Source organism: Bipolaris maydis, assembly GCF_028858645.1.
Source record: "Bipolaris maydis strain C4 unplaced genomic scaffold PSV08scaffold_14, whole genome shotgun sequence".
NCBI classification, from domain to species: Eukaryota; Fungi; Ascomycota; class Dothideomycetes; order Pleosporales; family Pleosporaceae; genus Bipolaris; species Bipolaris maydis.
Window position 1 is genome coordinate 269,071 of NW_027093870.1, and position 27,910 is coordinate 296,980.

The 27,910-nt window shown below is 51.1% G+C and overlaps 12 protein-coding genes across 12 annotated transcripts; 6 read left to right on the forward strand and 6 right to left on the reverse strand.

The window, feature by feature from the left end:
• Nucleotides 1-37: 37 nt before the first annotated feature.
• Nucleotides 38-450, forward strand: PSV08DRAFT_404671 (uncharacterized protein; the record flags this gene model as incomplete). Its single annotated transcript, XM_066093704.1, has 2 exons — nucleotides 38-358; nucleotides 415-450. The coding sequence occupies 2 exons, from the start codon at nucleotides 38-40 to the stop codon at nucleotides 448-450; spliced, it is 357 nt and encodes a 118-aa protein (XP_065948183.1).
• Nucleotides 451-841: 391 nt separating this feature from the next.
• Nucleotides 842-2,384, forward strand: PSV08DRAFT_404672 (uncharacterized protein). Its single transcript, XM_014225031.2, has 2 exons — nucleotides 842-1,754; nucleotides 1,826-2,384. Exons 1-2 carry the CDS (start codon nucleotides 876-878, stop codon nucleotides 2,138-2,140), a joined length of 1,194 nt encoding a protein of 397 aa, XP_014080506.1. The 5' UTR covers nucleotides 842-875; the 3' UTR covers nucleotides 2,141-2,384.
• PSV08DRAFT_229470 (ClpP/crotonase-like domain-containing protein) lies at nucleotides 2,021-3,458 on the reverse strand. The gene is made up of 2 exons (XM_014225032.2): nucleotides 2,880-3,458; nucleotides 2,021-2,789 (listed from the first exon to the last, which is right to left on the reverse strand). The coding sequence occupies exons 1-2, from the start codon at nucleotides 3,162-3,164 to the stop codon at nucleotides 2,244-2,246; spliced, it is 831 nt and encodes a 276-aa protein (XP_014080507.1). The 5' UTR covers nucleotides 3,165-3,458; the 3' UTR covers nucleotides 2,021-2,243.
• A 179-nt stretch (nucleotides 3,459-3,637) lies between these two features.
• Nucleotides 3,638-4,262, forward strand: PSV08DRAFT_14071 (uncharacterized protein). Its single transcript, XM_014225033.2, has 2 exons — nucleotides 3,638-3,750; nucleotides 3,882-4,262. Exons 1-2 carry the CDS (start codon nucleotides 3,721-3,723, stop codon nucleotides 4,119-4,121), a joined length of 270 nt encoding a protein of 89 aa, XP_014080508.1. The 5' UTR covers nucleotides 3,638-3,720; the 3' UTR covers nucleotides 4,122-4,262.
• Nucleotides 4,263-4,289: 27 nt separating this feature from the next.
• PSV08DRAFT_327968 (transcriptional regulator-domain-containing protein) lies at nucleotides 4,290-5,351 on the reverse strand. Its single transcript, XM_014225034.2, has 2 exons — nucleotides 5,183-5,351; nucleotides 4,290-5,125 (listed from the first exon to the last, which is right to left on the reverse strand). Exons 1-2 carry the CDS (start codon nucleotides 5,332-5,334, stop codon nucleotides 4,357-4,359), a joined length of 921 nt encoding a protein of 306 aa, XP_014080509.1. The 5' UTR covers nucleotides 5,335-5,351; the 3' UTR covers nucleotides 4,290-4,356.
• Nucleotides 5,352-5,545: 194 nt separating this feature from the next.
• PSV08DRAFT_404675 (armadillo-type protein) lies at nucleotides 5,546-12,163 on the forward strand (the record flags this gene model as incomplete). The annotated part of the gene is made up of 7 exons (XM_066093705.1): nucleotides 5,546-8,344; nucleotides 8,390-9,580; nucleotides 9,623-9,664; nucleotides 9,714-9,945; nucleotides 9,996-10,740; nucleotides 10,788-10,906; nucleotides 10,959-12,163. 7 exons carry the CDS (start codon nucleotides 5,546-5,548, stop codon nucleotides 11,885-11,887), a joined length of 6,057 nt encoding a protein of 2,018 aa, XP_065948184.1. The 3' UTR covers nucleotides 11,888-12,163.
• PSV08DRAFT_380288 (uncharacterized protein) lies at nucleotides 11,992-13,527 on the reverse strand. Its single transcript, XM_014225036.2, has 3 exons — nucleotides 12,688-13,527; nucleotides 12,244-12,591; nucleotides 11,992-12,179 (listed from the first exon to the last, which is right to left on the reverse strand). Exons 1-3 carry the CDS (start codon nucleotides 13,279-13,281, stop codon nucleotides 12,096-12,098), a joined length of 1,026 nt encoding a protein of 341 aa, XP_014080511.1. The 5' UTR covers nucleotides 13,282-13,527; the 3' UTR covers nucleotides 11,992-12,095.
• Nucleotides 13,528-13,793: 266 nt separating this feature from the next.
• PSV08DRAFT_404677 (carotenoid oxygenase) lies at nucleotides 13,794-15,693 on the reverse strand (the record flags this gene model as incomplete). The annotated part of the gene is made up of 3 exons (XM_066093706.1): nucleotides 15,494-15,693; nucleotides 14,691-15,402; nucleotides 13,794-14,629 (listed from the first exon to the last, which is right to left on the reverse strand). The coding sequence occupies exons 1-3, from the start codon at nucleotides 15,653-15,655 to the stop codon at nucleotides 13,794-13,796; spliced, it is 1,710 nt and encodes a 569-aa protein (XP_065948185.1). The 5' UTR covers nucleotides 15,656-15,693.
• Nucleotides 15,694-16,442: 749 nt separating this feature from the next.
• Nucleotides 16,443-17,419, reverse strand: PSV08DRAFT_229479 (SnoaL-like domain-containing protein; the record flags this gene model as incomplete). The annotated part of the gene is made up of 3 exons (XM_066092252.1): nucleotides 16,443-17,181; nucleotides 17,230-17,297; nucleotides 17,350-17,419. The coding sequence occupies 3 exons, from the start codon at nucleotides 17,417-17,419 to the stop codon at nucleotides 16,528-16,530; spliced, it is 792 nt and encodes a 263-aa protein (XP_065948186.1). The 3' UTR covers nucleotides 16,443-16,527.
• Nucleotides 17,420-17,958: 539 nt separating this feature from the next.
• Nucleotides 17,959-22,550, forward strand: PSV08DRAFT_373879 (aldehyde dehydrogenase family-domain-containing protein; the record flags this gene model as incomplete). Its single annotated transcript, XM_066093282.1, has 12 exons — nucleotides 17,959-18,006; nucleotides 18,063-18,132; nucleotides 18,184-18,438; nucleotides 18,486-18,664; nucleotides 18,714-19,399; nucleotides 19,469-19,572; nucleotides 19,662-19,762; nucleotides 20,409-20,513; nucleotides 20,597-21,271; nucleotides 21,331-21,585; nucleotides 21,636-22,342; nucleotides 22,391-22,550. 12 exons carry the CDS (start codon nucleotides 17,959-17,961, stop codon nucleotides 22,548-22,550), a joined length of 3,345 nt encoding a protein of 1,114 aa, XP_065948187.1.
• An 864-nt stretch (nucleotides 22,551-23,414) lies between these two features.
• Nucleotides 23,415-25,168, reverse strand: PSV08DRAFT_208753 (uncharacterized protein). The gene is made up of 2 exons (XM_014225041.2): nucleotides 24,490-25,168; nucleotides 23,415-24,393 (listed from the first exon to the last, which is right to left on the reverse strand). The coding sequence occupies exons 1-2, from the start codon at nucleotides 24,999-25,001 to the stop codon at nucleotides 23,502-23,504; spliced, it is 1,404 nt and encodes a 467-aa protein (XP_014080516.1). The 5' UTR covers nucleotides 25,002-25,168; the 3' UTR covers nucleotides 23,415-23,501.
• Nucleotides 25,169-25,521: 353 nt separating this feature from the next.
• On the forward strand, nucleotides 25,522-27,714 carry PSV08DRAFT_411985 (cytidine deaminase-like protein). The gene is made up of 4 exons (XM_014225042.2): nucleotides 25,522-25,623; nucleotides 25,683-26,641; nucleotides 26,692-27,070; nucleotides 27,120-27,714. The coding sequence occupies exons 1-4, from the start codon at nucleotides 25,605-25,607 to the stop codon at nucleotides 27,557-27,559; spliced, it is 1,797 nt and encodes a 598-aa protein (XP_014080517.1). The 5' UTR covers nucleotides 25,522-25,604; the 3' UTR covers nucleotides 27,560-27,714.
• The last annotated feature ends 196 nt before the right edge of the window (nucleotides 27,715-27,910 follow it).

Genomic DNA, 27,910 nt, shown 5'->3' on the forward strand with positions numbered 1-27,910 from the left:
GTCTTGACACCTAGGCATTCATTGGGCAACTTTCTATATGGGCACGCAGCAAGCCATCATCGACGCCTCGCGCTGTGTCAGTACTGCCAATGATGACCTTGAGAAGTCATACCAGGAGATGCAGGCACTTTTCCAAAAGATTAAGGACAACCGCAACGCCTTCGAGTCAAAGATCAAGCCAATCGACGAGCTGTTTGCGGCCAAGCGAAAAGAACTCAACGACTACATCTTCCAACTAGGCACCGACGCTGCCGCCATCACGTTCGTGGATGTGGCTGCAGCCCTGGCCGTGGAGAAACGGAGGCTGCCATCATGGAGCGGTGAATCAAGGAGGTGGGCTTTGAGGAAGCAGTCAAGGGTTAGAGCGCTGTGGATGTTGCGTGTGATGTACGGAACGATATATTCTATGCGCAGGGATATTCATTGCCTGCAGACTTCAACTTGGAGTAGGAGCCCAGAAAATAGCTACAAGAGCAAGAGCGCAAAAAAATCTTTACAAGTTTGTTGATACAATCTCATATGTGATATAAGATTTCAGCCCTTCACGGTTGTGCGATTTAGTCGTGATTGCTGAGGTGGAAATCAACTTGTATTCATCAATGCCTATCATTTGTTGGAATTTCTCAAGCTTCAACTGTACGCCTACTACTGAAGTTTTTTTGAACAAAAAAACCCTCATTTACATAATAAACATAGTCAAACTTGTTAGCGTTCAACAGTTCAAGGTTTAGTTTTCGCGAGTTCAAATTCTAACCTTTGAGGGGAATCGTTTCCGTCAGATCCCCCGCTAGGCTAACTGTCCCTACATCACCCGAAATCTTGAAATGATGAAATCACGTCCAAAGTTTGAGCTCCTTTGACTCCTCACCAACAACATGAGCGCACCAAACTTGCCATTCCTATGGCCAATGCTGTTTAGGCCAGCAAAATCAGCACGTACACATGTCTCTCGAGCAAAGGGAAACGCGCCTCGTACGCGACAAGCACGGCGGTGTATGACCACAACACCATGTCTACTGGAACAATCCAGCACACAGCGATATGGGAAAGCATATGAGCATGCTGCTTCGGGCCAGCAGAAGCCTGCGACACGCAAGACTCAAGAGAAGGGATCAGTGACTGCTGGGAAGCCTTCCCAAGGCCAAGTTCCCGGCAAAGAAGATGTAGAAGGCAACGCGCCAGCAGCAACGTCCAACCTATCAACCCACAGCAAGCCCAGCACCTCTGAAGAAAAACCCATAATAACGCCTCCCCCCGAAACTCTCAAGGCCAACGACAACAAACCCCTCGACAGCGTCCTCCACATCCCCACCGCCGCCGAAGAAGAATCCCACAAACCACCCCACCTCAAAACACCCCCTTACGTCCACCACTTCGACACCTACGGCCTGGTGCGCAAACTCTCCCAATCTTCCTATACCCCCGAACAATCCATCACTATCATGAAAGCCGTACGCCAAACACTACTCTCTAACATGGCGCTCGCCCGCGAAGGCCTCGTCAGTAAATCCAACGTTGAAAACGAGACCTATCTCTTCCGCGCTGCGTGCAGCGAGCTAAAGACTGAAATCGGGAATGCACGTAAAGGAGAGATGGAGCGCATGCGCCAGGAGAGGGGGCAGTTGCAGCATGAGGTTGATATTCTAGGGCAGAGATTGAGTCAGGAGACAGGGGGGTTGAAGGATGAGCTCAAGGGGCTTTTTGATGATAGGAAGATGGCGGTGAGGATGGAGCAGAGGGCCATGGAGACCAAGGTATGTTTTGCTTCCATCCCATCTTTTGAGGGGAGGAATACGGAGCACATGACTGACGTGCGCAATCTCAGATCCAAGAACTCAACTACAAAATCACCGTCGCGCTCAACTCTGATGCGCGCTCGGAAGTCGAGGCGCTGCGCTGGGTGCTTACGAGGCGCGCAGCGATTACAGTGGGGGTTTCGGCGTTCATGTTGTTTGTGGCGCTACGGTATACAAGTTATGTGCAGCATCAGAAGCAAGAGGAGAATAAGAGGAAGCAGAGTGCGCCGCCGCCACATCGGCCGAATCCGATGGAGGAGTTGGGGAGTGATGCTGTAGGTCCCACGGCGAGGGATGCGTTGGGAGGAGAGCTGTTGGCTACGGAGGGGGTGTCGCTTGGATAAGTAGCAAGAATCAAGTAGTAATGACTTGATGCTTTTTGACTACGAGGATCTACTCCCATCTTCTCAGCCTCCAGAGGCCCAACAAAATGACAAGAAAACATATCTATAGCTTATGCTTCTTCTCTCCCACCGCCAACTTCCTAAACTCCTCTTGCGGCACCCCCTTCAAAAACCTCTTCAACCCACCCATGACCTCATCGACCACCTGTCTATCCAGCGCCTCCCGCATCGGCTTCTGAATCAACGCTTTGATCTGCACCAGGCTCTCCCTGTTCAAGTGATCTCCCAGCCTCTCCTCCACCTCTTCCAGCACTTTTCCGAGAAACCTATCACTATATCCTTCATCCTTTACATTCCCCGCATCAAACGTCTTATTCACAAATCCTGTGGCCAGTAACTCGTCGTTGGTGATGCGCTTACTCATTATCAAGGCTTCATTCGCTTTTGCGAGACCGAGGCGTTGCACGAAGCCGATGGAGGAATTGCCTTCTGTCACGAGACCGAGGGAGGAGAAGGGGGTGAGGAGGAAGGAGTGCGGGGCGCTGTAGATGAAGTCTGAGAAGCCGATCAGGGCTGCGGAGAGGCCGACTGCGGGGCCGTTGAGGGCGGTAATGAGGACTTTAGGGTGGGTGTAGAAGGCGTGGGTTATCTATTTTTTTGATTCGTTCAATTAGCTTTGCCATTACTTTTTCTACGCGAATTTTGAAAGAGAGAGGTTTGAGGAGAGGAAGAGACGTACGAAGAGGTTGTTCGCGACAAAACTTCGGAGATACATGTGTTGCTCGTCCAGTGATGAAGCGTCTGTTTGCGAGCCAAAGGCTACGTCTGCGCCTGCGCTGAAGAAGCGACCTTTGCCAGTTAGGACGGTGATATAGATGTCATCGCGTGCTGCAACCTCGTTCATAGCAGAGGCAAGCTGGTAATAGTCGTTTGCGCTGAGGGCGTTGAGCTTTTTGGGGGCATTGAGCGTGATGATTGCGGTTTTGCCGCGGTATTCGATCTGGATGGGACTTTCCGAGGCCATTGTGAATTTGGGCGTGTTTTACGAAGGGACGGAGACAGTGGGTTCTGGAGATAGAGGTGTATGGGTGGAAGATGTTTAAATGACGCGAGGAGGTTGTGTTGCTTCGCGTGGAGATTGCGAATGTAAGGTATGGATTGAGCCGAGGTTTAGAATGCGGAGAGGGATTGGATCATCCGGAGAGGAGATTATGTGTTATCCTGCTCGAAGAGAGTGTAGAATGCATGTCGGACTTCGGAATCTGTGCTTCCCATGCTGAATGTAGGGTATACATGGTGACATGCACAAAAAAACAACAATGGACGAAGCTTGTATCGATTCACTGCATGCATGTGAAGCTGTGTTGCTAGCTTACCCCAAGTTGCGGCTGGTGGGGACGACGTAGGGCTGAGGGTGAGATTAAGTCATTGCGATTCGTCCATTGTGAGAGATATGACCGAGCCATCGCCGAGCAGAGATCTGAGATTCTTTGGACGCCATCATCACTCCACCCCAAGCCGCCTGGTTAGTTTCGCCAGACGCCCCGCAAAGCCACGCTCCTTGTCGCAATACCGCAAATATGGGAGGTCCAAATCTCGAGGTCTTCAAGGTACGCCTTCCTTACTGAACGATCGTGTGTGCCGCATCCAAATTCGCCTTCGTTACCATGCCATTTACTCTGCACCGCCTCCAGCCGCCCCAATTGGACCCGGATCTATTGAACTGACCCGGCACCTTTAGTTCGGCATGTACATTCTCTTCCCAATCAGTGTAATGTACTACTTCGGTACCAATCTTGACGGCAAATTCACGGTTCCTGATTTTTGGCCAAAACCGGGCCAAACGCATAAAATCCCGTACGACCGTGATGAGATAGCAAAGGAACTGGAGAGGATAAAGGCGAGAAATCTGGAGAACAAGCGCAGGAGAGAGGAGAGGGAGAGGCTAAGGGAAATGGGCGGCCAGACTAGGGAGGAATGAGCGGAGTATACCAGAGGGCGATGCTTGCATATATGGAATGCGTTATAATATGCAGACCGTAGGACGAAAGAAAAACAGAGTCGCAGCAATATTACACAACCCGGGAGACTACGAAGTACCAGGGTACAAGAAATGGCATGGATGGTGTTAGGATATCATGGTGCGCTTGAGGAGATATGTACATTATTGTACAATACTGTATCTTACAGAAATCTAGGTGGAGATGATGAGCATATTAGACGCTCACCTTTCCTCTCAACTCTTCCCACATTTCCTCTGCTATGCTGCCCTTGGTCCAATTCATGTATACGCCCTGTACGCCCTGCACTTCCTGCAGCTCGTCCAAGAAATTACTCAGCTCTTTTGCTGCACCCTCGTCATCCAATGCGACCTTGGTATCCTCGTTAGGGTCGTATATGATCTCACTCTCCTCGATTTCGAGGCCGACATCTTTGGATAATTTTTCGGCGGTCTTATTCGTCATGGCTGGCTCGGTGTACAAGACCACTCGGCCTTCGGCATCCTCGTCTACATCCAATACGCCCGCTTCCAGCGCCGGCTCCAGTACCTCATCTACGGTCACACCATCTTTCTTCCGAAGAATTATCCGTCCTTTCTTTTCAAACATAAAGGCGACTGTGGAGACGGTGCCGCCCGCTTCCTTGACTAGTAAGCGGAGGTCAGCCAATGCACGCAGCTTGTTGTCGGTCTGGCATTCTATGATAGTGGCAATGGACGGCGGGAGGATGGCTTCAAGGACAAGGGATTCGAGTGCAGTGCCTGTGGCAGAGAGACCCTGCCCGCGTGCAATAGCAGCCTCAATGGAAGCCTTTGGTACAGCGGATTTCTTTGCAGTGGCTATGGCGAGAGCGAGGCGGGGGTTCATATCAGGGTTTGGTCCTGCAAGTTTGACAGCATTGGTAATGTCGCGGGTCATTAGCGACCGTTGCTTCGATTTACCAGCGTCATTCTTTGCCTTGTCGTGCTTGATTGTAGCCCATTTCCTGTACTCGAGTCAGAATGAATCCCAATTCTTGTGCATGCATTGAGGGCGACCGTACGAATGGCCTGATAGTAAGGCGGAACTTGTGCTCAAACACCGCACCTGGTCCACTATGCGCACCCTATACTGCGAAGCATGACGGCAGGGACAATTGGCCGTATTGCTCTTGAAAACTGCAGTTTTTACTGCGCGGCGCAATGGAGCTGACATGTAGGGCAACCGACTCTGGGGAATATGGAGCGCCCATCCGAAAAGTTGGAGATCATCGTCCCTGCCAAGACGGAGGTCCGCAACTTCTACATGCACTCGCCAGCGACTCCACAGTCGACATCTGGCATGACGAGCCTCATCAGGGCATGAGCAGCCAGTACCAACAACCTCGCCACGGGACACTGGAGGTCCACGCCGGATACACATAGCCATGGCAATGAACGGTCAGGCCGCCGACGAAAGCCCCACCAACCCTGAACTCGATATCAAGAAGCTCCACGCCCTCCCCACCGAGCAGCAGGACCTGTACCTGCTCACCTTCAGTTCTGACCTCGCGCGTCATGTGGCTGCTCTAGATGGTGATGGCGCTTCGGCGCATCAGATCTACATTAAGAAGGAGATATTCCAGATTGTCAACCTCGCATCCCCCGCACCCACGCGTGTTATCCGAAACAACCTGGGACGAGCGATTGCAGGCATATTCGAAAAGGGAGACAGGAAATTGCTATTTGAATCCATCAATGATTCAGTAAACATACTCAATACTGCTGGAAAGAGCGAAAAGGATATCAGGACCAAGCACGCGGCTGCGCATTGCTTGGGCTCTATCTTCGAGGCGGCAGGGGACAGCGCTATCCAGCTGTCGCCATTGGCAGTAAAGACGTTGTTGGGACTTGTCAAGTCTGCGCAGAACCACACTGGTCTCAGGGCAGCCCTGTTCAAGGCTGTGGGAAAGGTGTTCAAAGGGGTCAGCTCCCATGCGGATGAGTTGATCGCAAGAGATGCATGGAAACAGGCTCGCAATGCTGGTAGTGACAAGTCCTATATCGTCCAGACGGCTGCCTGCTACTGTCTGGAGCAGTTAATTCGGTATACACCCTTCTTCGACAACTCGACCGATTTCGATAAGCTACAAAACGTGGTCTGGAAGATCATAGACAGTCCTTCATCATCTGTGAGACATGCGGTGGCATCGTGCATCAGCGCTGCGCTAGTAAAAAACTATTCTGAGAACGCACCAGTCGATATTCCTATCCTCACGCGCTCAAAGACAGCGAAAAGGAAAAGCAGAAAGCCAGGGGATGACGATGGCGACGATGTCGTCATGGAGCGCCCTGAATCACCTGCACCCAAGAAGTCTGCAATGCAGCTTTCTTTCACTATTGAGAGTCTTCTCAAGTTACTCGCAACGCAATACTGTAAGCCACAGGCTGGCAACCGTGCTAGGGCTGGGATTGCCGTATGCTATATCAAGACTATCAAGGGCTTGGGCGAGCACATTATCGAGAGCAAATACTCGGACATTGCGCGAAGCCTGTTTGTTGATGTTCTCAGCAGCAATGTCATTGTACAGAACCGCTATCGCACTCTCAGCACACGAAAGTTTGTAGCAGTCATCTTGGAGGGTGTTGTTGGCCGTGGCCTGCTTGGAGAGTCTGGACAACTGCACGCCGTGAGATTTCTGGTCAATGAAATACTCAAGGATTACCCTCAGGTGTTGAAGGAGCGCCCAGAGCCTACTAAACAGACACTGATTGGTGCTCTCAGCACACTGTCTTCTCTGTTCAGCAGCCTTGGATCGGCTACCAATGCAGTCGCAGACACCTGTCGAGATGCATTGATCCAAGTCTTGCAGCATCCAAGTTATACAGTTCAAGTGACAGCATCTGCTTGTCTACGCGCTTTCGTTCTTGCTTGTCCTCTACAGCTACTTCCTGCTGTCACTATATGCATGAACAGCGTCAACAGAGAACTTGGTCTTCTTGCAGGGCCGCGACAGTCACCAAGGAAATGCGTTGGTCTGGCTAACGGTCTCTCCGCTGTGCTGAGCACGTCAACCTCGCAACCACTGCATGGTTCCGTGGATGTAAACTCAAGGGTACTCTCACAAGCCACATCGTTGCTGAAATCAGCCAGCAACTCCGATCTGAGAATCGGTTCTACTCAGATACAAGTCGCCTGGATCTTGATTGGAGGACTGATGACTTTGGGGCCAAACTTTGTCAAGATCCATCTTTCGCAATTACTCTTATTGTGGAAGAATGCGCTACCCAAGCCACTCAACAGAGATAACATGGTTCAAAGAAACTACCTAGAGCTCTGCTTCTTGACACATGTACGAGAATGTGCTCTGGGGTCAATCCTGACTTTCCTGGAGTTCAACAGCAGGATCCTGACACTGGATGTGACGAAGCGGCTGGCTGCAATGCTCCAGAACACGACTTTGTTTCTGAATACTTTACCAGCAAAGAAGACGACTGATGATATGTCACAAAGGCTTTCGCCAGCTTTGCAACTTTATGATTTCGATCTGATGGTCCGAAGGAGAGTTCTTCAATGTTACACCAAGCTCGTCGAGCTCAGCCCAGCAAGCAGTACAGAAGTGCTACTACAGACTAACTTATTGCCCTTTGCGATCGCTTCTTTTGCAGAGCCCGACAATTACACTACGAGTTCATTCAGTACTGCCATTGCCAGTGCTGCGGGAACTTTTGAGAGCATTTGGGAGGTGGCTGACAACCACGGTTTTGGTGTTACTGGATTAGTCCGCGGATATGACATTACACCTCTCCCAGGCGAACAAGAAGCTCATACCCATCATCACTGGCTCACCCGGCATGGCCCTGAGGCTATTATCGATCGCACCCTTCTCTCTCCGATCTGTGGAGCTCGCGAACATGACTCGATCTCGCTGTATATCAGGAAGTCGGACGAGTCTTATGAGTTTCCAGATCCGCCAGCTACTGAGGTGGTCAATGCAGCACTTCAATTATTTGCTATTTGTCTTCCCTTGCAGACTGCTAGGATACAAGAAAGCATCTTGGAGCAAATGACGTCTTTCCTATCTGCAAGCAGTCTGCAGCGGGATATCAACAGAAAAACTGCCATGATGGTCAACATCGCCTATGCAGTTTTGTCTGCACTGAAGGTCGCAGTGAAAGAGACGCGCTCAGCTCCCGGAAGTCTCAAAGGAGCAGCGGTTGAGAAGGTCATGCAGGATCTGTTGCACGTGAGTATCCCAGCGAACTGTCTATTTCTTTGCTGATCCAAATAGTTGTTCATAATCTTGCCCGACCCCTTCATCCGAAACCTTGCAGGAGAGGCGCTAGGTCGCTTGTGCAATAGCTCTGGAAATGCGCTCACTACTACTGAAGTCAATTATTTGGTGGACCAAATCGTTGCAAACCGCGAACCAAATGCCCGTTCTGGATACGCAGTTGCCCTTGGCTGCATACATTCCCAGCTTGGTGGGATGGCTGCTGGTTTTCATCTCAAGAATATACTGGGGATACTTACATCTCTTGGTGATGATCCACATCCAGTCGTACACTTCTGGGCAATGGATAGCCTGTCACGAGTCGCTGACTCTGCCGGCCTATCTTTTTCAAGCTATGTCACAAGCACACTCGGCATGTTGGCGCATTGGTACGCCGCAGATACACACAACGAAGAATCTGCATCTCTTCCATACTCCAACATTGAGATTGATATACCAACTCCTGCTGTTATTGCACGATGTGTTGACAGTACTATCAATGTACTGGGGCCAGATCTGCAGGATGTCGCAAAAGCAAGAGATTTGATTATGACCCTTGTAGGGCTATTCCAGGGTGATGCTGATGAACTCATTGTCATCGAGAGTCTGCGTTGCCAGGAACACATCTCGCTCTATGCGCCAGGTTACATGGACTTCTCGGGCTATGTCAAGAGTCTACAGCGATCTGTAGAAAGTAGCTCGACACAGATCCGTGATATGGCTATTGACGGCTTGCACAACATCATGAGGCGTAATACAGAAGAGGTTATGCGTGCGGCTGAGCCGGGTCTGGAAGATCAGCTGTGGCATGTACTGGACCGCGATCCAGAACATGAAGTTGTGCGAAATATTATTCGCAATTGGCTACATCAGACCGGTCTATCAGACACAGCAACGTGGGTGCAGCGATGCCACTCCGTCTTGACCAAGACGAAAAAGGTGGAAACCCAGGACAAGATTGAGCAGAAACCGAAAGCAGGCGCAGCAGAGATCCAGGATGAGGAAGTTGCAGGCTTTGCATCTGCATCAAATGCGCCAGGCGCTGAGTCAGGAGATGGCATACAAGTGAGCCAAGAGCTGCTCAAGTGGCAAGTCCGGACATTTGGTATGGACTGTTTGAGCGAGCTTGTTGCGATGGTCAGCAAGGAAGCTGCTTTCCGAGAAGAAGCGCCTTGTGTGATGGCATTACAGCAAAGAGTAGCTGATGTGGTACGCATTGCCTTCTCTGCATCTACTGCTGGCGTTGTTCAGCTGCGGATACGTGGTCTCAAAATTATTGATCAAGTTCTCAAGGTATGCATACGTATCGGGCGTGTAGAACGTAAGCTAACCCAACCTATAGTTATTTGGAAAAACGCCCGATCCGGATTTTGCTGAAGTTACCCTACTTGAACAGTACCAGGCCCAGATCGGTTCAGCACTCACGCCAGCCTTTGCAGCAGACTCATCACCAGAACTTGCAGCTGAAGCTGTGAACGTATGTGCTACATTTATCGCGACTGGTATCGTAACAGATGTGGATCGAATGGGCCGTATTCTCAAGTTGCTCGTATCAGCACTTGAAAACTTTTCTAGTGTGTTTTCCGCACATCCCTCATCTCTATACTTGACTAACATGGCTTAGGCGAATCTGAGACTGCCTCAATAGGCGATCTCAAAGGGCTGAGCTCAAATGCTCAGGTGATGGTCAAGATGGCAGTTTTCTCGGCCTGGGCCGAGTTGCAAATTGCTAGTGCCGAGCAGACTTACCTGAGAGACGTGCTGAAGCCGCACATTGCTAAGTTGACACCTCTTTGGCTGGCGTCGCTGCGGGAATATGCTCGCCTCAGGTTCGAGCCCGACATTACTTCCTCTATGGGTTCTGCGTCGCTCTCTGGTAGCCTTGATACCATCTATGCGGCGCTCAACCGTGAGACTTTGTTGAAGTTTTATCAAGATACCTGGCTCAACCTTGTCGATGCAATTGCCAGTCTCATCGACGAGGATAGCGAGTTCGTGTTTGACGCACTTGATGGAAAGACCGAACTGTCCGAGTCGGATCCGAACCCAAGAGCTGATCACATCAACTATCGCGACGAGCCCGTTGCCTTCTTCTTTGTGCTATTCGGTCTTGCATTCGAGGCTCTTGCAGGCCGTCCAGGCGATCTCCAGGCATCCAAGGAGCAGATTTTAGAAATACTTCAAGCTTTAAAGAAGATCTTACGACCTTCAGTATCTGGACACGCCATATACCAAGAGGTTGTGTTCTCAGAGACGATGGACATGCTTGATCGGTTGGTGCTCACTGAAGGCTTGACCATACAGACAGTTATCGTTCAAATTACACGAAACCTTTGCATCGGCCATCCATCTGCAAGGAGAGATCAAGGGTAAGGGATACAAGTCGGGCTGCTCTAAACTCACTGACTCGGCATAGAACTACTTCCGCAGACGAACATCTCTCGGAAGACATTGACCAGCTGTTTGAGTTGACCAAGATCATGGTCCTAGTACTATCAGGTCTAATACCCGGGTTGGAAGACAGCAAATCTAAAGGTAGGACTTCTCTGGTTGTTTGAGAAGAATATTCGCTAATTCGCATGCTTAGCTCGCCACGAAATGAACGAAGAAGCTGTTGCTCTGCTCACAACGGCATTGTCTGCTCTCGTGGATGCTGCACAAGTCTTCCCATCCATTATCAAAGCCGATCTTCATGCTTGCATTCTTCATATCTTTGCATCCATAGTCGGCACTGGAGAATGCCAAGCAACAGTCATCCCGCAAGCGTTGCCAATCTTCAAACGCTTCATCACCAGTCTTGCGCCGGATGCTGAAGCCACAGATGACACTGGCAAGCAACTGCGTGCGACATTGGCGCGATTCCTTGCCATTCTCAGACACGCCCAAAAGCGGGAATTTGACGCTGCTCTTGCGTGTGAGAAGAACACTATCCTCACGGCTACCATCTTGTTAAGCTCTGCATCATCTGCACTCACACCCAACGATCCGCTCATCCAGCGATTTGTTGATGATCTTTTTGATTGTCTTGGTACGGTCACCACCAGCAAGGTAGCTGCTGGGTGTTGTCGTTCCCTTCTTCTCTTGCCGAAAAAGGGCGCTTTTGAGACAAGTCTTGCGAAGCTTCTTCTTCCGCCTACCCTCTCCTTCCTCGCAATACCTTCAGAGGTAGAAGGCCTTGAGGAGTCCCGCACAACCCTTGCCCAGACCCTTGTCAGCTTCATCTCAACTCTTCCAGAGCCAGCACAACGGCAAGTCGCGTGCAAAATTATCATTCCTGCCTTGCTATCACGGGCAGAGAAAGAACCAAAGGCAACCCAAGAAACAGCGACAAGGCTACTTGAGATTGCTGGTGCCGATCAACAGGCTTTCAGGACTGTGGTGACTGGACTCACGCCTGAGCAAAGAAGCTTCATGGAAGGGGTGTTGAAGAGCGGGCAAGGGCCTAGGAGACAAGAAGTCAATAGGGAGGATGACGGAATGCCCAAGATTGCGCTCAAGATGGATTTTGGGTCGTAGAGTAAAGGTATGGGCTTAATGGAGATACGAATCTTGTGTTTGCATAATGACATGCTCAGTGGTTATGTGTGGTATTATACTAGATTAGACATGTGTGACTTGAACGAATGATAATTTCTGAGAGTTGACTGCTTTCCTAATTTTATGCCAAATGACAATTGAAACTTATGTCAGGTTCACCGTGCAAGAATTGAACTTTAGTCCGTTATCAGGGGGCCAATATGCCCGCTGCAACCCAATCTTCCTTTTTACAATAGTCCTTCAAGCTTATTGTTGGGACGTGTACACCCATCTAAAAATCAATCAATCGTTAGCCGACTCCTCAGAATCACTCAGCAAAGCAACTTCAATCTTACCTTTTCCAAATCCCACGTCATCAACGTATCTTTTTGATTTGCATTGTACCCCCAAGTACTCGAAAACTCAAACATTTCTCCAATTTCCTTACCCGCACCTCCTGGTATTTCCTTGTCAAAGTCTTCGACGCTAACTTGCTTGTAACTGGTCTTAACCCCAGTCACCTCACCCCAAGTCTTGATCCAATCCGGCCATGTGCACCATTCGCTCGCAGCCATAACCGTCGACCCTGGAGGCAATTGCAACATAGCTTGTACAAAAGGTCCAACATCTGTCCGGGGATTGAGATGCGGTATCAGCGTATCCGGAGACGTCGGAGACTGCATCTGAACCGAGCCATCAGGCAACTACACGGTACGTATATCCCATCAGCAATTTCTTCACGCACCAACCACTTTCCAACTTTGCTCCAACCCACGTGACACACACACACATACACATACCTTTGCAAACCACCGGTTAGGCATATACCTCCAACTCGTATAGAAATATCCCGTATGCAAGTAACTCGTCTTCCGCGCCAGCTCTGGATACTTCTCGGTCACATAGCCTGGAAACACCTGGGCCTTTGCATCAAAATGCCACAACTCGTGATACTTGCCGCCACTGCTCTCCCGCGCATTACACAGCGTACTCGCCACAAAGCCGACGTCATCCAGCCCGCCTACCACCTTGGCTACCGCATCTGCGATATTCCGTCCTTGCTCGGCTTCCAGCTCGAACGCCAGCTGCCCGATGGACACGCCGCGCTCGGCGGCGCGGGCGCCGTTGGAAGGCGTGAAGAACGGGGTCCAGAAGTCGGTGGCGCTGAAGATGAGGTTTGCGCCCGAGAAGGCGGCGCTGAGGGTGGACGGGTCGTGTAGGTCGGCTTGGACCATTTCGATGCCGAGGGAGGAGAGGTGCTGGGACGTGGCCGACGTGGGGTTGCGGGTTAGGCCGCGGATGCGCCAGGTTGGGGATGAGGAGGAGAGGAAGGTGTGGGCGACGGAGGAACCTTGGTTGCCGGTTATGCCGATTATGACGATGAGTTTGGACATTTTTGGGGGATTGGTATATGGGGGTTTTTTTTTTCTTTCTCTTTCTTTTCTGTTGTTGTGTTTTTGGGTGATGGGGGGGTTGGGAGGATGGGGGACGGAATTGAAGTCAAGATAAATGAATGCGGGTGGAGACGACGGGAAGGATTGAGTGCCCCACGTGGGAGTTTCAAGGGTGGAAATGGGTTTTGTTTTTGTTGTGTCGTTGGTGAGTTGAAATGAATGTTTTGGAGGGGGTTGATTGGTTCAATTGCTTAATTATTTTTCGTCGACGCTGTTCGTTAGGTTGATGTACTTTTATGTTGTATTCATTTTGAGGTGGCGTGATTCACAAGATAGTAGGTGGCCTAAAAAACACACTTTTTAGCATAAAGAACAACCATGATTGCCTTCAGACTCGTAGAAGGAATGAAAAAAAACACTCTATACTGTATTGCAAGAGTAGCCCCCATAAACAATGTTCTCGTAACCCTTCACGACTTTAGCGAGCCATCATCTCCCCTCTCTTCGACGTTTCAACTCCCTCCATTGACCCCATTGACCCTCTTCTCCCCAGGCACATCCACCAAACTCCCCAACCCTTCTGTTTCCTTCATCTTCTTCTGCCACGGCAACAACTCCACCGCTGCCCTCACAGCCCCCACCTCCCCCCGCTCCCTCTTCCCAACCCACGCATCAATCTCCCTCTGCTCCACAAAATTCCCATGCAACCCCAACCTCAACTTCACCGGCAAATGCACCACAGCCAACGGCCCCTGTTCCAAATTTCTCGCGTCGAAAATCATAATATCGTTTCTCAAGACATCCAGATGATTCAGCAGCGCAATAATATATCCGTCTCCTTCTTCGAACTCTTCCTCGCCGTTTTCCCCTTCGAATGAAGACGAGGACCGCCTCGGCACAAACACCGGTTCCTGAAACGTACACGTCGGACCGGCCCAAAAAACATCTTTGCGTCCCGTATCCCACTCGTAATGCCCCAGCACATTAAACAACCCCCCAGCCGGTGGCCCACACTTTGCGCCATCATACGGTCTGGCGGGATCGATGTTACACTGCCAAAAGTGATTGTACTGTTTCGTCAACACTCTATCGTCGATACGTGAGAACTCGCCGTTTATGCCAAACACCTTGTGCGGCTGGACGCGTGTGTGGGTTGGCGTCTTGGGATCGAAGATCCAGCGGTAGGTGTCTGAGACAAGTTTGTTGCGTTGTTGGAGGGTGGAGGGGGTGGAGGGGGGAGCGGGGTCGGGGGGGAAGAAGAAAAAGACGTTGTCGGAGGCTATGGTTAGGTCGACTACTATCTTGTCATCGGGGGTTTCGTAGGAACCGGCTATGTGGCCGTGGAAGCCTAAAGGAGGGGGTTTTTAGGAGAGCTATGAGGGATGGGATAGGGGGGAAGATATAAGTACCGTTGTCGGCGCGGAGCCAGATGATGTCTTCTGGTTTGCCGTTTCGGCGTGGGACGATGCCGTACCATTGGTCTTCGTTGGGGTCCCAGGCAAAGTGGTTTCCGCCTTTTTTGAGTCGGTCTTCGTTGACTTTGATGGGGGTTAAGGGGAGGACTAGGTAGTTCTTTGTGATAGCACAGTCGTGGATCATGCCGGAAAAGGGTGCTTTGTACCAGCACTCTTCTGTCTTTTTCCCGTCTTTGTCGATGGTATATACGACAATGTCACAGCTAGCGTCATAGCCGTTGCCCCCGGCCTGGTAGCCGTAGCAGACCATTTCTCCAGTGTCTGGGTCGAACTTGGGGTGTGCGGTAAATGTAGGAGATTGCACTTGACCGTCAAAGTCGTAGCGGCCGATTGTTTCGAGAGTGACTGGATCCATGGCGAATGGAGGGCCATCTTCCTTCATTGCAAGAAGAACACCCCGCCAGAATATAACGTTGGTATTTGACGCAGTTCTTATGATGCCTTTGACCATTTCGTTGTCGGTGTAAGGGTTCCTGTACCGACCTAGCAATGCGCGCCGGGCTTTTGTCTCTGCTTTGTAACGATCCGTATGTACATATCGCTGTCTAAAGTCAACATGACCATTTTCGAACCGAAAGGCAGATACAGAGCCATCACCGTTGAAGTGTATATCTTCTTCAAAAAGAGGCGGAAAGCGGTGGTCTGGCTGTATGCGAAAGAAAGTGCCATTGATGTCTTTTGGAATCTAATGGTTGCTGAGAACAAGCCTGGTTATGCACTTGCATTGCTCGACTTACGGTGCCGGTAGTTTCTAGCTCAAAAATGTCTGCCTCGAGTCGGGATGGCTTGTTAAAGCCCTTGAAAAATGCAGTATCTGGAAATTTGACTTGATCGCCATGCTTTTTGCCTTTATGATAAGCTGCAGGTACGGGACTTGCTAGGGAGAAAATGTGCGCCATGATGTATTATTGCTTTGTTCCATTCAGATATTCGCCAGCACCCTCCCATCTAATACTCGAATCTGAAATCACCATTTTGGTTGCAGTCCACTCTATTGGAACCAAGTTCCTTGTGTCGCTTCGGTACATTGGAAGGAGCGAGTGTGGGGTATCTTACTTGCGGGGTAGCTTGCTGTGTACGGGTCTCGGCTAGAATGGTGAAGGTCGGAGTGATAAGGCCGGATGATGTCAGCAGCGGCATGATGTATGCGAGGAGTACATTTGCTTTGTAGGGGTACTAGCGCCTTCATTGTCTTGCTTGCAGTGATGCAGTAAGTATATCAATAGTAGCTGAACACATGATATTGAATATCCAGCTTCCAATCGTACCAAGCTAAGTCGGCTAAAGATGATCGGTCGTATGGGTCCCGATGTAATGGTCCATTCGCCAAGTAAAGCATCACTTCTTGCTTGGGGATAGCGTGACACTCGGTACTTGACTTCTATGACATCTACGTAGGTGTAGGGCGAAACAGAATTAATGATTTACCTTGAAGAATGTGTAACACATCCTTCATCTGGTGCAGGGGAAGTAACAGAACCATGTGCCCCACATATATCGTATGCAAGGAAATCTTACTACTACACTTCTCGCTAATGTGTACAGTTTCTCGGTTACAATGTTAAACAGTTACAGCGTTCGGAGCCGCACAAATATTTACTAAGAGGTTCAAGATGATGTGTCCACATACTCAGTTAGTTTGGTGTCCATGAATATTTACTGGGGCTTCGCCAGGGAGACAAAGGAGTAGGATAAGTGCTTAATTTATCTTGTAGTTGAAAAGACACCATCATGGCAAGGATTGACACCGCCTAATATCTCCAACTCCAATTTACGGTGCACCGTTCACTTCCGACCGAGGTTTACTAAGTACTAATGGTGGGGTACTTGTCGACGGGTCCTGCCCGTAATGCGGCGCTCTCAAATCATCGTCGGCAACCTGCTCGCCGGTAACGGGATGAGTGTAGTGAAACGGCACAACGCGGGTATCCGGCCAGAGCATTGGGTTTTCACACAAAACGTCTGGCCCAATGGGATCCTCTGGAAACGTTGTCTTGGGGAATGGCACGTAATTTGGCTTGGTGTACGCCCAACCTTTGTCAAAGGCCGCATGCCAAAAGGCAAAATACTTGAGTCTGAAGATCTTCCACACACCATCCTCTTTAATGTACTCGTTCTCGTACACACCACCTTCCCACCATTGCACCAGGCCGCGGGGGTGTGTGTCCTTGATACTCTCGTGTGTGCCGGCGGACATCATGCTGCGGAAGCGGCCCTTTGCATGTGTGCCTTGTGCATTGACGTCGACTATGCCCTGCATTTGAGGGTGATCAAGTAAGAAGCCGTGGATAGGACCATTTCGGCCAGCTACAAACATTTTGGAAAAGCGGCCAACATAGAGGCGCCTGACGCCTGCTTTGCCATCATAGCGACCTCCTAGGAATTCAACACAGGTGTCCGGGTGGTTGGAGAAGAGATCGGTAACCTGCTATCATGAGTAACTGAACCTTGCACGTGTTACATAGCTAGCTACCTCTTTATAGAGACATTTGTCGAGATAGTAGCCGTATGTATACTGGAGTTTGCGAATGTCCTCTTGGTCTAAAGTGGGGTCAGCGTCTTGAAGCGCGAGTGATGGTTGACTAAGCCGCACCACTCAGCCGCGTCACCTGCGACTGCAGTTTCTCCACCATAGCCTTCAGCTGCTCGATTTCGCTAGCCATTATCGCGGTCGTCCTTTGCAGAAACCAGGGTATGAATGCGATTCAATGTCGCGGCCATTCTTCACTTTTTAATGTCCATGGTACATGATTTAGTACCTTAACGCAGAGCTGCCCGAATCCGTCACCACCACGACGATGAAGAAGATGCCGTGCTATCCCCACGAATAAGGTCAGTCAAAGAGTCGGCGTTATCAATGCGAAGTGCACGAAAATAGCGGTTATACACTGCCGATGGGACTATTCCCCAATGAGTTTGTGGAGCATAACGGCAAAGCAAGATTGAGGTGGGGTCATGCACCACAAGGAAGCCCAGCTTCAGCTTGTTAGCGTTTTCTCGACCTAGAAACCACCACCGTCGCTGGTATTTATTGGGACGTGCTGCAGCAATATCAGAGATTAGCCTATCAATATCCAGTCAATCTCCTGCGGGTTCATTCACATTAACAAGAAATTGTTGAGTACTATTTGCCTTTGTAAGGTGGAGTGACCGAAGTACAGCCGTAACAGAAGAGCTGCGTCACTACATTTGATAATCCAACATGGGCCTTCCAGAGAAGATTGAGACGCGTCTATTCATCAACGGAGAAGTCAGTCAATCACGGGGAACTAGTGGAAATGAACGCTTGAGCTGACCCTTTCACAGTTTGTTGAATCATCAAATGGCAAAACATTTGACATTGTCAATCCATCGACGTTGAAGCTTGTAGCCAAAGGTTAGTTTTGTCGACCCCCAGGGGAAGCATGTTGGCTCAAAAAGACGACAGTACACGAGGCATCCGAGCAGGACACGGACAATGCTGTAGCCGCAGCAAAAGCTGCTTTCCCCGCATGGTCTGCACTTTCTCCCGACCAAAGGGGCCAGTATTTCAAGAAGCTAGCAGCACTGATCCGAGAGCACAACGATGAGCTAGCAGCGTTGGAGGCTAGTTCGATGGGTCGCCCGGTAGGAGAGTTTTTTGATGCATACGCGGCAGCGGCAAAGTGGGATCGCTATGCGGAGAGCGGGTACAATGTGCAGGGTGAGAATGTCAATACATGACCGAGTAGAGATGCTGACGTGAAGCAGGAACTACTAGTGTTCAGACTCCGGGGTTCATCAACATGACACTACGTCAGCCCTATGGAGTGGTTGCTGCTATTATTCCATGGAACGTGCCCTTGTTTTTCCTATCGAGCAAGCTTGCTCCAGCTTTGATTGTAGGAAACACAGTTGTCCTAAAGAGCTCCGAGAAGGCACCCTTGACTGTGAGTGGCAAATGGAATATTCATGTCAAAAGCTAATGGTGCATGACAGTCTGCCAAGATTGCTGTGCTGGCAAAGCAGGCTGGATTCCCGCCAGGCGTTATCAACATCATCACTGGGTTCGGAAATGTGAGCGGTTCCGTGTTGAGCCACCACATGGACGTCCGAGCTCTGTCATTTACTGGGTCGAGCCGGACTGGAAGGATTATCCAAGAAGCGGCGGCAAAGTCTAATCTGAAGCAAGTCTTGTTGGAGCTCGGAGGCAAGTCGCCGGCAGTCATTTTCGAAGACGCAGACATGGAGAAGGCGGTCAAGGAAACGGCGCACAGCATTCGGTGGAACAGTGGGCAGGTGTGCATGGCCAACTCACGCATCTACGTGCAGAATTCGGTAGCAGACCGGTACATTGAGCTGTTCAAGCGAAACTTTGAGACGGAGACCAAAATGGGAGATCCGCTAGCAGCGCCGCAGGAGGGAGTCAATCAAGGCCCGCAGGCAGATGGCGCGCAACACAAGACAGTGCTGCAATACCTCGAAAGCGGCAAGCAGTCTGGCGGAGAGCTGATTACGGGAGGGGGTGCGCCGTCTGACCGCGAAGGGTACTACATTCAGCCGACCATTTTCAAGAACACGCCCGAGGAGGCGAAGATTATGAAGGAGGAGATTTTTGGGCCGGTGGTCAGCATCAACGTCTTCAACACTGAGGAGGAGGTTCTGGCCAAAGCCAACGCGACCGAGTTTGTTCCCCCCTCGCCTTGTTGGCAACGCGAAGCAGGTGAAAGTGAAGGCGACTAACAACGACGCAGGTTCGGGCTGTACGCGTCGGTATACACCAAGGACATTGACCGGGCCATGCGCTTCGCAAAGGGGCTGGAGGCTGGGACGGTGGGGGTCAATTGCACGTCGCCAGGTGAGTCTTTTTGTCTTTGCTGTTGATGTTGATAGGGCGTGCAGGGAGAGACGGGGATGCACCAGGCGGCTGGCTGACGCGAGAAACAGTGACTGGCACGGACATGCCGTTTGGTGGATACAAGTCGTCGGGGTCGGGGCGGGAGGGGGAGCCGCTGTACTCGCTCAACAACTTCCTGGAGACGAAGAGCGTGCTGATCAAGATGGGGTAGTTGGGGTAGTGTGCAAGCCGGCAGTTGGCAGGAGATGCCGAGCAGAGCAGTGGAAGGGGGTGGCGGGTGTGGCATGCGCCAATCGGCAGGTGTTGCAGGGTGGCTTTGCGGGCGAGAACGAACCAGGCGCCGAGCGCGCAAACCCATGCACGCGTGAATTGGAACCCTTCTCTTCTGCACCCGTCTCCTCGCCTGAAGAGGGCACCATGCTCCGCTGCCCTTCCCCGGACTGCTGCCGGTGTGCCGCATGAGCCCATTGCGTCGCTGCTAGAGCCATTAATAGTGTTGTCTGGTCCCGCCGGGCTGCCCCCCGCTGTCCTCGGAACGATATGGCCGAGTTGGCCGCCCCGCAACCTCCAGCGCCTGCGCCTGCGCCCGCGTCGAGCAGAGCACCCAACGGCCACCGCGTGCACAGCAGCTGTGACCGCTGTCGCAGCAGAAAGACAAAGGTACGCTCCCCCCAGAGCGACATGCCCGCCAGAGACGCGCTCCGTCCGCCGCCAAGCAGCTAACCGCCGCCCGTCCTCCGCAGTGCATCGATCCCAGTACGTCTTCTCCCTCCGCCCATCCACTCCTTCACCCTCGCAGCCGCCCACTCGTCCCCTCTGCTGACACGTCCCCATAGTCCCCGGCCCATGTCGCTACTGCGCCCGCACAGGCGCCGTCTGTACCATTGCCACGCCCAGGCGCAAGAGGCCCTACTACCATGTCACCGAAGAGGAGTACCAGTGTGCCATGCGCATCCTCGAGCACTTCTTTCCTGGCCGTGAGCTGAATCTCCAGTCTCTCCGCTCCATTGCCAAGGCCATCAAGGAGGGCTCCTTCCACGCCGACCCTGTCCAGCACACGGACGGCCTCTTCGCCAGCAACCAGGCCTCGCCCGAAGACGGCGACAGTGTTGACAATGGCGAGGAGCAGGACGTCAACGAGCTGCACGAATCTCTCGGCTGCATGATGAAGGACTCGCGCGGCAAGTTTCGCTACGTAGGAGCCCACAGCGAGATTCCCTTCAATGCCGTCGTCGCTACCTTGGGCATGCAGCGGAGGGACCCATCCATCATTCCCACTCCAAAAGTGGGGGCGTATCCACCCACCCTTCCTGTAGCATCGCCCTCGACTGACTCGGGGGCCGAAGAGAGCTACTATCTCCCCAGTCGCCATCTGTGTGATGTATACATTTCTCGCTTCCTCGAGGATGTCCACTGCACGTACTGGCTCTACCCCGTCGAAGCCCTGCTGCGCCGGGTTGACAGCACCTATTCCGAGTCAGCAGAGTCCTCGTCCAGCTCATGGATGTGCTCCCTGTACACAATCTTCGCCATAGGAGCAGCAAACTATGTCGGCAACAACGGCAACTCCCCGCCGCCAGACTGGCCCGCTGCCATGGACGTAAAAACATCAGAGGATTACCTTGCCCTTGCCAAGCAGCTCATTCCAGTCGCCTACGATGAAGCCGACCTGGACAGCATCCGTGCAATGGCCATTATGGTAAATCCAGCCCAATAACAATCACCCGCCCTGTCAAAACATGGCTGACCACTGTCTAGTCCATTGCAATGGAGAACCTTTGCTCCAGAGTCAGCGCCTACCTGTACATGGGCGCCAGTGTGCAAATGGCCTTTTCCCTGGGTCTGCACCGCGACCAGGTCGACGAGTCGGCCACTGCGCTTGACCGGGAGCAGCACCGCCGCATTTGGTGGACTTTGTTTCAGCTCGACCAAGAAATATCATCAAGGGGTGGCTGCCCGACCATTGTAGATGAGCGCTTTACCAAGGTTACGACACCTATGCCATCTGAGCGGGTACGGCCATCATGGTTGATTCTAAATGTCCACATACTGACGTGTCGTAGGCCGTATATCCAGGGCTGCATACACCTCTTTCGTGGATGGCTACATCAGTTTCTCTCTGTCGCTTGAGGCGCGAAGTCATCCAGGCCGTCTATATGGAGCGTTCGTCAAACTCGATATCCTTTTCGACAATCTCAAACTCGCTCTTGCTGCTACAGAAATGGTACCGCCAAATGCCAGCACATCTGAAAACTGACGTGCCCGCACCTCCGACGTACAGGCGTGCAATCGCAGTCCTGCATCTACAGTATTGGAGTACCACTATCCTCTTGACGCGACCTTTTTTGCTCTACCTGGTCATCAAATATGGCTCACTGGTGTCAAGCAAAAAGATCTGGTTTGAGCGCATGGGCAAAACGTGCATTGACGCAGCACAGAAGAGTATTGCCATCTTGAAGCAAATGGCCACGGACGGTGTACTTTCTAGCCTAACGGCTTTTGATAGTACCTGCATCTTGCGCTTAGTCATCGTATTCATTCTGGCCTTTGTTCACACCAGACTACCGCAATACAGCGAACACATTTGGCATTTGGTGGAGCTAGTCAATGGTATGGAGCAGATTGGTTTTACAAAGATGGTATCTGAAGAAACACCCATACGCCTAGCGGATCTGGGAATATCAAAACATGTTCCAACCATCAATGAGAATAATCATACGCCAGTGGCTTTGGACGATGCAACAATGGCCCAATTGTGGGGCTGGGACTCGTGAGTGTTGCCTCTGAGAAGTCTTGCTTATGACTAACACCTGCATAGTAGTTTCATGACTCCGCTGCAGATGCAGCAAAGCTTGGATCTCAACTTTGACGACTCAGGTGCTTTCGACATCAACACCGAAATTCTTGCATTCACCAACCTCAATGAAAACATCGTCATCGACCCATCCCGTGCTTATCCGCAATACAGCATGCAATGATGCGTCCCGTTACAACTATAAATCGAACGTCTAGAAGCTGGGGTTTAATTTTGGTCCCCCCCCCCCCCCCCCCGCCATTTTGTCAGTGTCAATTGGCTGCTGGTGCGTAGACGAAGACGGAGAAGAGTAGACTCCACACCAATTCACGCCATATGGACAGGAACCCCAAGTTTCACACTCAATTTGGCGTTCATTGCCAACCCAAGAAGTAGGAGCATGACGATTGGAGAATTGAGAAACGAAGACCGGCATTAAAGGAACCCCGATTTTAAAAATACGTCGAATGGGCATAGAGAATTTTTACCAAAAAGGTTTTATCGCCAATGGTGTTCTCTGGTACTGGAAACCCCACAAGCGATATGTTTTGCGCAGGCAAGATGTACCGTTGTTGCACAAAGAGTAAGGATTCAGTCATAGGATTTTACGAAACGTTGTTGCAGATTCAGCTGAGTCTTTTTCTTTTCTTTCAGTATTACAAAAAAAATATCTTGACATACATATACATACCTACTACACCAAAATAAACTCATTTCATTTCTTCTCTCTGTTACGTTGCGAATCCTTTTTCAAGTCCCCAATTTAGTCCATGTTCAACCTGATGATATCGCCTCTTCTAACCAAGCCATGGGAAACAACACATGCTGGTACGTGATCTAAGCGGTAGACTTTTGGGAAAAAACAAAAGAGTCCTGCCGGTATGGATCACTAGATAAATTATGTCGTGTATGGGACCTTTTTTTTCGATTTTTCTTACTGACTGTTCTTACTGTTGGACAATACAGAGAAGAGACGAGATTTTAAGTATATCAAGACGACAAGAGAGACCGAGGCATGTTAACCTCACTTGGCTAAAAAGAGATATGGAGGACGATTATTTTTTCAGGGAGTGTTTTTTGGGGGGGGATACACACTGTGTTTTGTTCTACCAAACAAAGTTTGTTTTTTTTAAAGCTAAGGCACAAGTCTCTTGACGAATTCAAAGGGCGCAGGAGGACCCAGTTTCTTCAAGGTGAAGAAGGCCGTCAGGCCCACAAGACCTATCCTGACTACCAGGGCCGTCGTCACAGCCTGTCTGATAATGGGATAGTATCCCTCTAGCATAGAATTGACAGCAGCGCCTCTAGCCATCATCTTGCTTCTTCCACTCTGACCCCACGTCCTTCCCACGCCCAACCCCGCTATACCCACTTCTCCTGGCTTCTCTGGTTCTTCCAACGAACCTACACCCTCGCTTCCTATTCCAGGCAGATCCTGTGTAGGACCCGAGCTCGTGGCTGATACACTTGACACGGCCGAGCTCATCTCCACGGCTTTCTGTTTGCGGAAGCGATATGACATTGCCCATAGTATTGCTCTGACGTCCCAACTGGTAAAGGTAGGATACGTCCATAACTCCAGCGCATTATGAGGAGGTATGTGCTCGAGAAAGTCGCTTACAACGCCGAGTGTCAACCCCCAAAGTAATAGCGGCGGCCTGCGGTCTTTGGATCGCGAGGCGGGTCCTGCTAGGGCGTCTCTCGCATGGCTTAGTACACCTTGCGATTCTTCGTCAATGGGTATAAAGTCTGGGATAGTTGCGCAATGTGTCGAGTTCGCGGGGACTAGTTGTATAGCTGCAAACATCATTTTGCTTAGCATTGCCTGCAGGAACCAACGCTTGATACCCAGTTCGGATTTTGCTAGACGTGCTGAGACATCGGCGTATTCGTGTGTGCGTAGTGCAGGCGAAAGGAGTGCGCGGATAGGGACCCAGTGGGAAGATGCTACCTCGGTGGGCTGCAGACGTTGTGGTGGATAGAAGGGCGAAGTCAGAAGGTAGATGTATGGACATAGAACCATGAGCCTATGCATCAGGATTAGCCTTGATACTCACAATATTTGTTTACTATCCGCCCTCGCAAGGCGAGGCTGAGCCTGAGTCTACAAGAATTTAACGTACGGTACTTTACCCCAGCTCGTCGTAACGATGCGCTGAGGCAGGTTGCCCACGGCGATGGCATTGTCGGGACTCAGATCAATACCGACTTCCTCGAGCGCTTCGCGCGCAGCCGTGACTTGGTCATCGCTATCCTCGGGATCTCGCTTTCCACCAGGTAGCGCGACATGTCCATTCCACTTGTCACCAATCCTTGTAGCCCGCTTTATGAAAAGTAGTTCCGGATCACCGTGCTTGACCCATTCCTGATTGAAGAAGGCACTTAAGGAGGACTCAAAGTCGAACTCATCTGCGGGCTTTGCGACCGAGGAGCGTCGGCGTCGCTTCGGTAGAGGACTATCGGAGCTGTCGGGCCAATGTGCGTAACTGGGTTGTATGCGTAGGATCAGAGCTACCGAAGCGCGTTTCGGTAAATCTGGTGGACACGCGACGTCTGGATAGGGGTTGGCGTTGAGCTCAAGCAGTACAGATTGGAGGTGATTGACGAGCTCCTCGGTGTTCAGAGCCTCTGCCATGCTGCTGTCGGAGCTGCACTGTGTTGGCTATGTAAGCCACGCTGCGAAGTCAGCCGTACGATGGAGTGGCCGGCACCCCGTTGTAAGAAGTGATTTCTTCTAGTGTTATCCAAGAGACCCCTATATAGAAGAGCAAAGAACACGAGATCACGATAGAGATCCGATGTAGTATCCGAGGTATATGGAACAAGATCTAATGCGCGTTATCGATAAGTTGGAAAGGAGAGCCGAGACGTGAGCCATTGCTGATCCTAGTGATTGGCTACATGACTTCACCTTGTGAAAGCACGAGAAACCAAAGAAAAAGCTCTTGGAGCATTGCTGAATCGTTCTTGCGATTCCAGCTACAACATAATAGCAGCGATAAACGACGCGCGCTGGGATAACCCAGTCGTGTTGGACATGTAGTAGTTTGTAGAGTGGAGGAGCTTTGGCCAATCGGACCGGCGCCATGGAGGGGCAGCAAAATGAGGTCAGTCTTGAGCCCCGCGACGCCAAAAAAATCTCCACAGTCTCTTGCGCCACTGCTTTGTACCCCAGATCTGACTTTGAGCAGTCTGTAACTTTTCAATTGATTCGTAGATTCTCATACAATCAGTCAAAATGGGCGGCCAAAAGACAGGTGAGCCAGATTGATAACCAAATCTAAAAAAAATCAAAATCGTTAATGAGATGCGGCAGCCATTCTGTCCGTGTACGACAAGACCGGTCTTCTTGACCTGGCCAAGGGACTGCACGAATGCGGTGTCCGCCTACTTGCGTCTGGCGGCACAGCCAAGATGATCCGCCAGGCCAACTTCCCAGTAGAAGATGTCTCTGCCATTACTAAGGCGCCTGAAATGCTCGGTGGGCGTGTCAAGACGCTGCACCCTGCTGTTCACGGCGGCATTCTCGCACGCGACCTCGACTCGGACGATTCTGATCTCTCTGCAAACAGCATCGACAAGATTGACTTTGTCGTTTGCAACCTGTACCCTTTTTCTGAGACGGTTGCTCGTATCAACGTCACAATCCCAGAGGCAGTTGAGGAAATTGACATTGGAGGTGTGACTCTGCTCAGGGCTGCCGCAAAGAACCACGCCCGCGTCACTATCATCAGCGACCCCAACGACTACCATGACCTCCTCACCGAGCTCAAGAAGAACGGCGAAGTCTCAGAGACCAGCAGGCAACGTTATGCGCTCAAGGCTTTCGAGCAGACTTCCTCGTACGATACTGCGATCTCAGAGTTCTTCAGGAAGAAGTACGCGGGCGACGGCGTCCAGTACCAAACCCTCCGATACGGAGCGAACCCTCATCAAAAACCCGCAACTGTCTCCATGGCAGAGAAGCCGCTGCCATTCAAGGTGCTCTGCGGTTCTCCAGGATACATCAACTTGCTCGATGCGCTCAATGCATGGCCACTCGTGCAGGAGCTGACCAAGGCACTGAACTACCCAGCCGCTGCCAGCTTCAAGCACGTCTCGCCTGCCGGTGCAGCCATCGGAGTCCCACTCAGCGAGGTAGAGCGCAAGGTATACATGGTTGATGACATTGAGGGCATCGAGACCTCAGGACTGGCGCAGGCATATGCGAGAGCCCGTGGTGCCGACAGGATGTCAAGTTTCGGCGACATGATTGCTCTATCCGCCGAGGTTGATGTAAGGAATTGTCGAATGATTGCTGTGACTCAATGACTGACAGAATACAGGTCCCAACCGCCAAGATCATCAGCCGTGAAGTTTCCGACGGTGTCATCGCTCCTGGCTACAGCGCCGAAGCCCTGGAGATCCTCAAGAAGAAGAAGGGTGGAAAGTACCTGGTTCTTCAGATGGACCCCGAATACGTTCCAGGCCCAGAGGAATCTAGGACCGTGTTCGGGATCACGCTCAAGCAGCACCGCAACGACGCCAAGATTCTTCCTTCTGACACATTCAACACCGTCATTGTGCCTAAGAACTCGCCTCCTCTGCCAGAGTCAGCTCAGCGCGATCTGACCGTCGCTACTATTGCTCTCAAATACACTCAGTCAAACAGTGTATGCTATGCGCTCAACGGCCAACTCATCGGTCTTGGAGCTGGCCAACAATGTAAGTCTTATTCGACTCCAAAACTACGCTAGTTGCTAACAAGTAACAGCACGTATCCACTGCACCCGTCTTGCTGGTGACAAAGCCGACAACTGGTGGATGCGTTTCCACTCAAAGACGCTCAACCTAAACTTCAAGAAGGGCACCAAGCGCCCTTCCAAGTCCAATGCCATTGATCTCCTCTGCTCAGGTCTCGTTCCCGACTCGGGCATTGAGCGCGAGGACTTTGAGGCGAACTTTGAGGAGGGTCATGTGCCCCAGCCTTTCACTGCCGAGGAGCGCAAGGAATGGTTGTCAAAGATGGAGGATGTAGCAGTCAGCTCCGACGCCTTCTTCCCCTTTATCGATAACGTCTTCAGAGCGCACAGGAGTGGAGCCAAGTACATTGCTGCACCCACAGGTAGCCAGAATGATGGCGCCGTTTTCGAGACGAGTGAGAAGCTGGGTATCACCTTTGTTGAGCAGCACATCAGGCTGTTCCACCACTAAGAGGATGATGGATGGGATTGCTGAGATGGCATGTGGCGAAGATGCTCATATAAAATGATACGACAGCGCAGCTGAGCGTTAGTTGGATGAACTTACGATACCTTTGAAAAGTGGTTATTTCAACATTTCCTCGCAATAAAACTTTTCTTCTACTTATTCTAGTGCATTGAATACAAGTGTGTGATGAATGCCTGGCATCGTGCGCTCATCCAGGCTGATCCTTGTGCGTTTGTGGAATGGCGTCGTCTGGTGCAGTGAGGCGTGGCTGAAGGGTTGGTGTAAAGCAATATTGATGGCCAACGTTCGACGCGCTAATGTTTGCTATTTGCTGCAAACGGCAGACGTTGTCCA

Bases quoted from the DNA above. Each gene is read 5' to 3' on its own strand.
- PSV08DRAFT_404672 (XM_014225031.2), top strand. From the start codon at position 876: ATGAGCGCACCAAACTTGCCATTCCTATGGCCAATGCTGTTTAGGCCA. The intron at 1,755-1,825 runs GTATGTTTTGCT...GCGCAATCTCAG, and splicing joins AGAGGGCCATGGAGACCAAG to ATCCAAGAACTCAACTACAA.
- PSV08DRAFT_229470 (XM_014225032.2), bottom strand. From the start codon at position 3,164: ATGGCCTCGGAAAGTCCCATCCAGATCGAATACCGCGGCAAAACCGCA. The intron at 2,790-2,879 runs GTACGTCTCTTC...TCAAAAAAATAG, and splicing joins TTGTCGCGAACAACCTCTTC to ATAACCCACGCCTTCTACAC.
- PSV08DRAFT_14071 (XM_014225033.2), top strand. From the start codon at position 3,721: ATGGGAGGTCCAAATCTCGAGGTCTTCAAG. The intron at 3,751-3,881 runs GTACGCCTTCCT...CGGCACCTTTAG, and splicing joins CAAATCTCGAGGTCTTCAAG to TTCGGCATGTACATTCTCTT.
- PSV08DRAFT_327968 (XM_014225034.2), bottom strand. From the start codon at position 5,334: ATGTCAGCTCCATTGCGCCGCGCAGTAAAAACTGCAGTTTTCAAGAGC. The intron at 5,126-5,182 runs GTACGGTCGCCC...ACTCGAGTACAG, and splicing joins GCCTTACTATCAGGCCATTC to GAAATGGGCTACAATCAAGC.
- PSV08DRAFT_380288 (XM_014225036.2), bottom strand. From the start codon at position 13,281: ATGTCCAAACTCATCGTCATAATCGGCATAACCGGCAACCAAGGTTCC. The intron at 12,592-12,687 runs GTATGTGTATGT...CGTACCGTGTAG, and splicing joins CTAACCGGTGGTTTGCAAAG to TTGCCTGATGGCTCGGTTCA. The intron at 12,180-12,243 runs GTAAGATTGAAG...ATTGATTTTTAG, and splicing joins TGACGTGGGATTTGGAAAAG to ATGGGTGTACACGTCCCAAC.
- PSV08DRAFT_208753 (XM_014225041.2), bottom strand. From the start codon at position 25,001: ATGGCAGAGGCTCTGAACACCGAGGAGCTCGTCAATCACCTCCAATCT. The intron at 24,394-24,489 runs GTACGTTAAATT...CCTGATGCATAG, and splicing joins ACGAGCTGGGGTAAAGTACC to GCTCATGGTTCTATGTCCAT.
- PSV08DRAFT_411985 (XM_014225042.2), top strand. The intron at 26,642-26,691 runs GTAAGGAATTGT...GACAGAATACAG, and splicing joins CTCTATCCGCCGAGGTTGAT to GTCCCAACCGCCAAGATCAT. The intron at 27,071-27,119 runs GTAAGTCTTATT...AACAAGTAACAG, and splicing joins TCTTGGAGCTGGCCAACAAT to CACGTATCCACTGCACCCGT.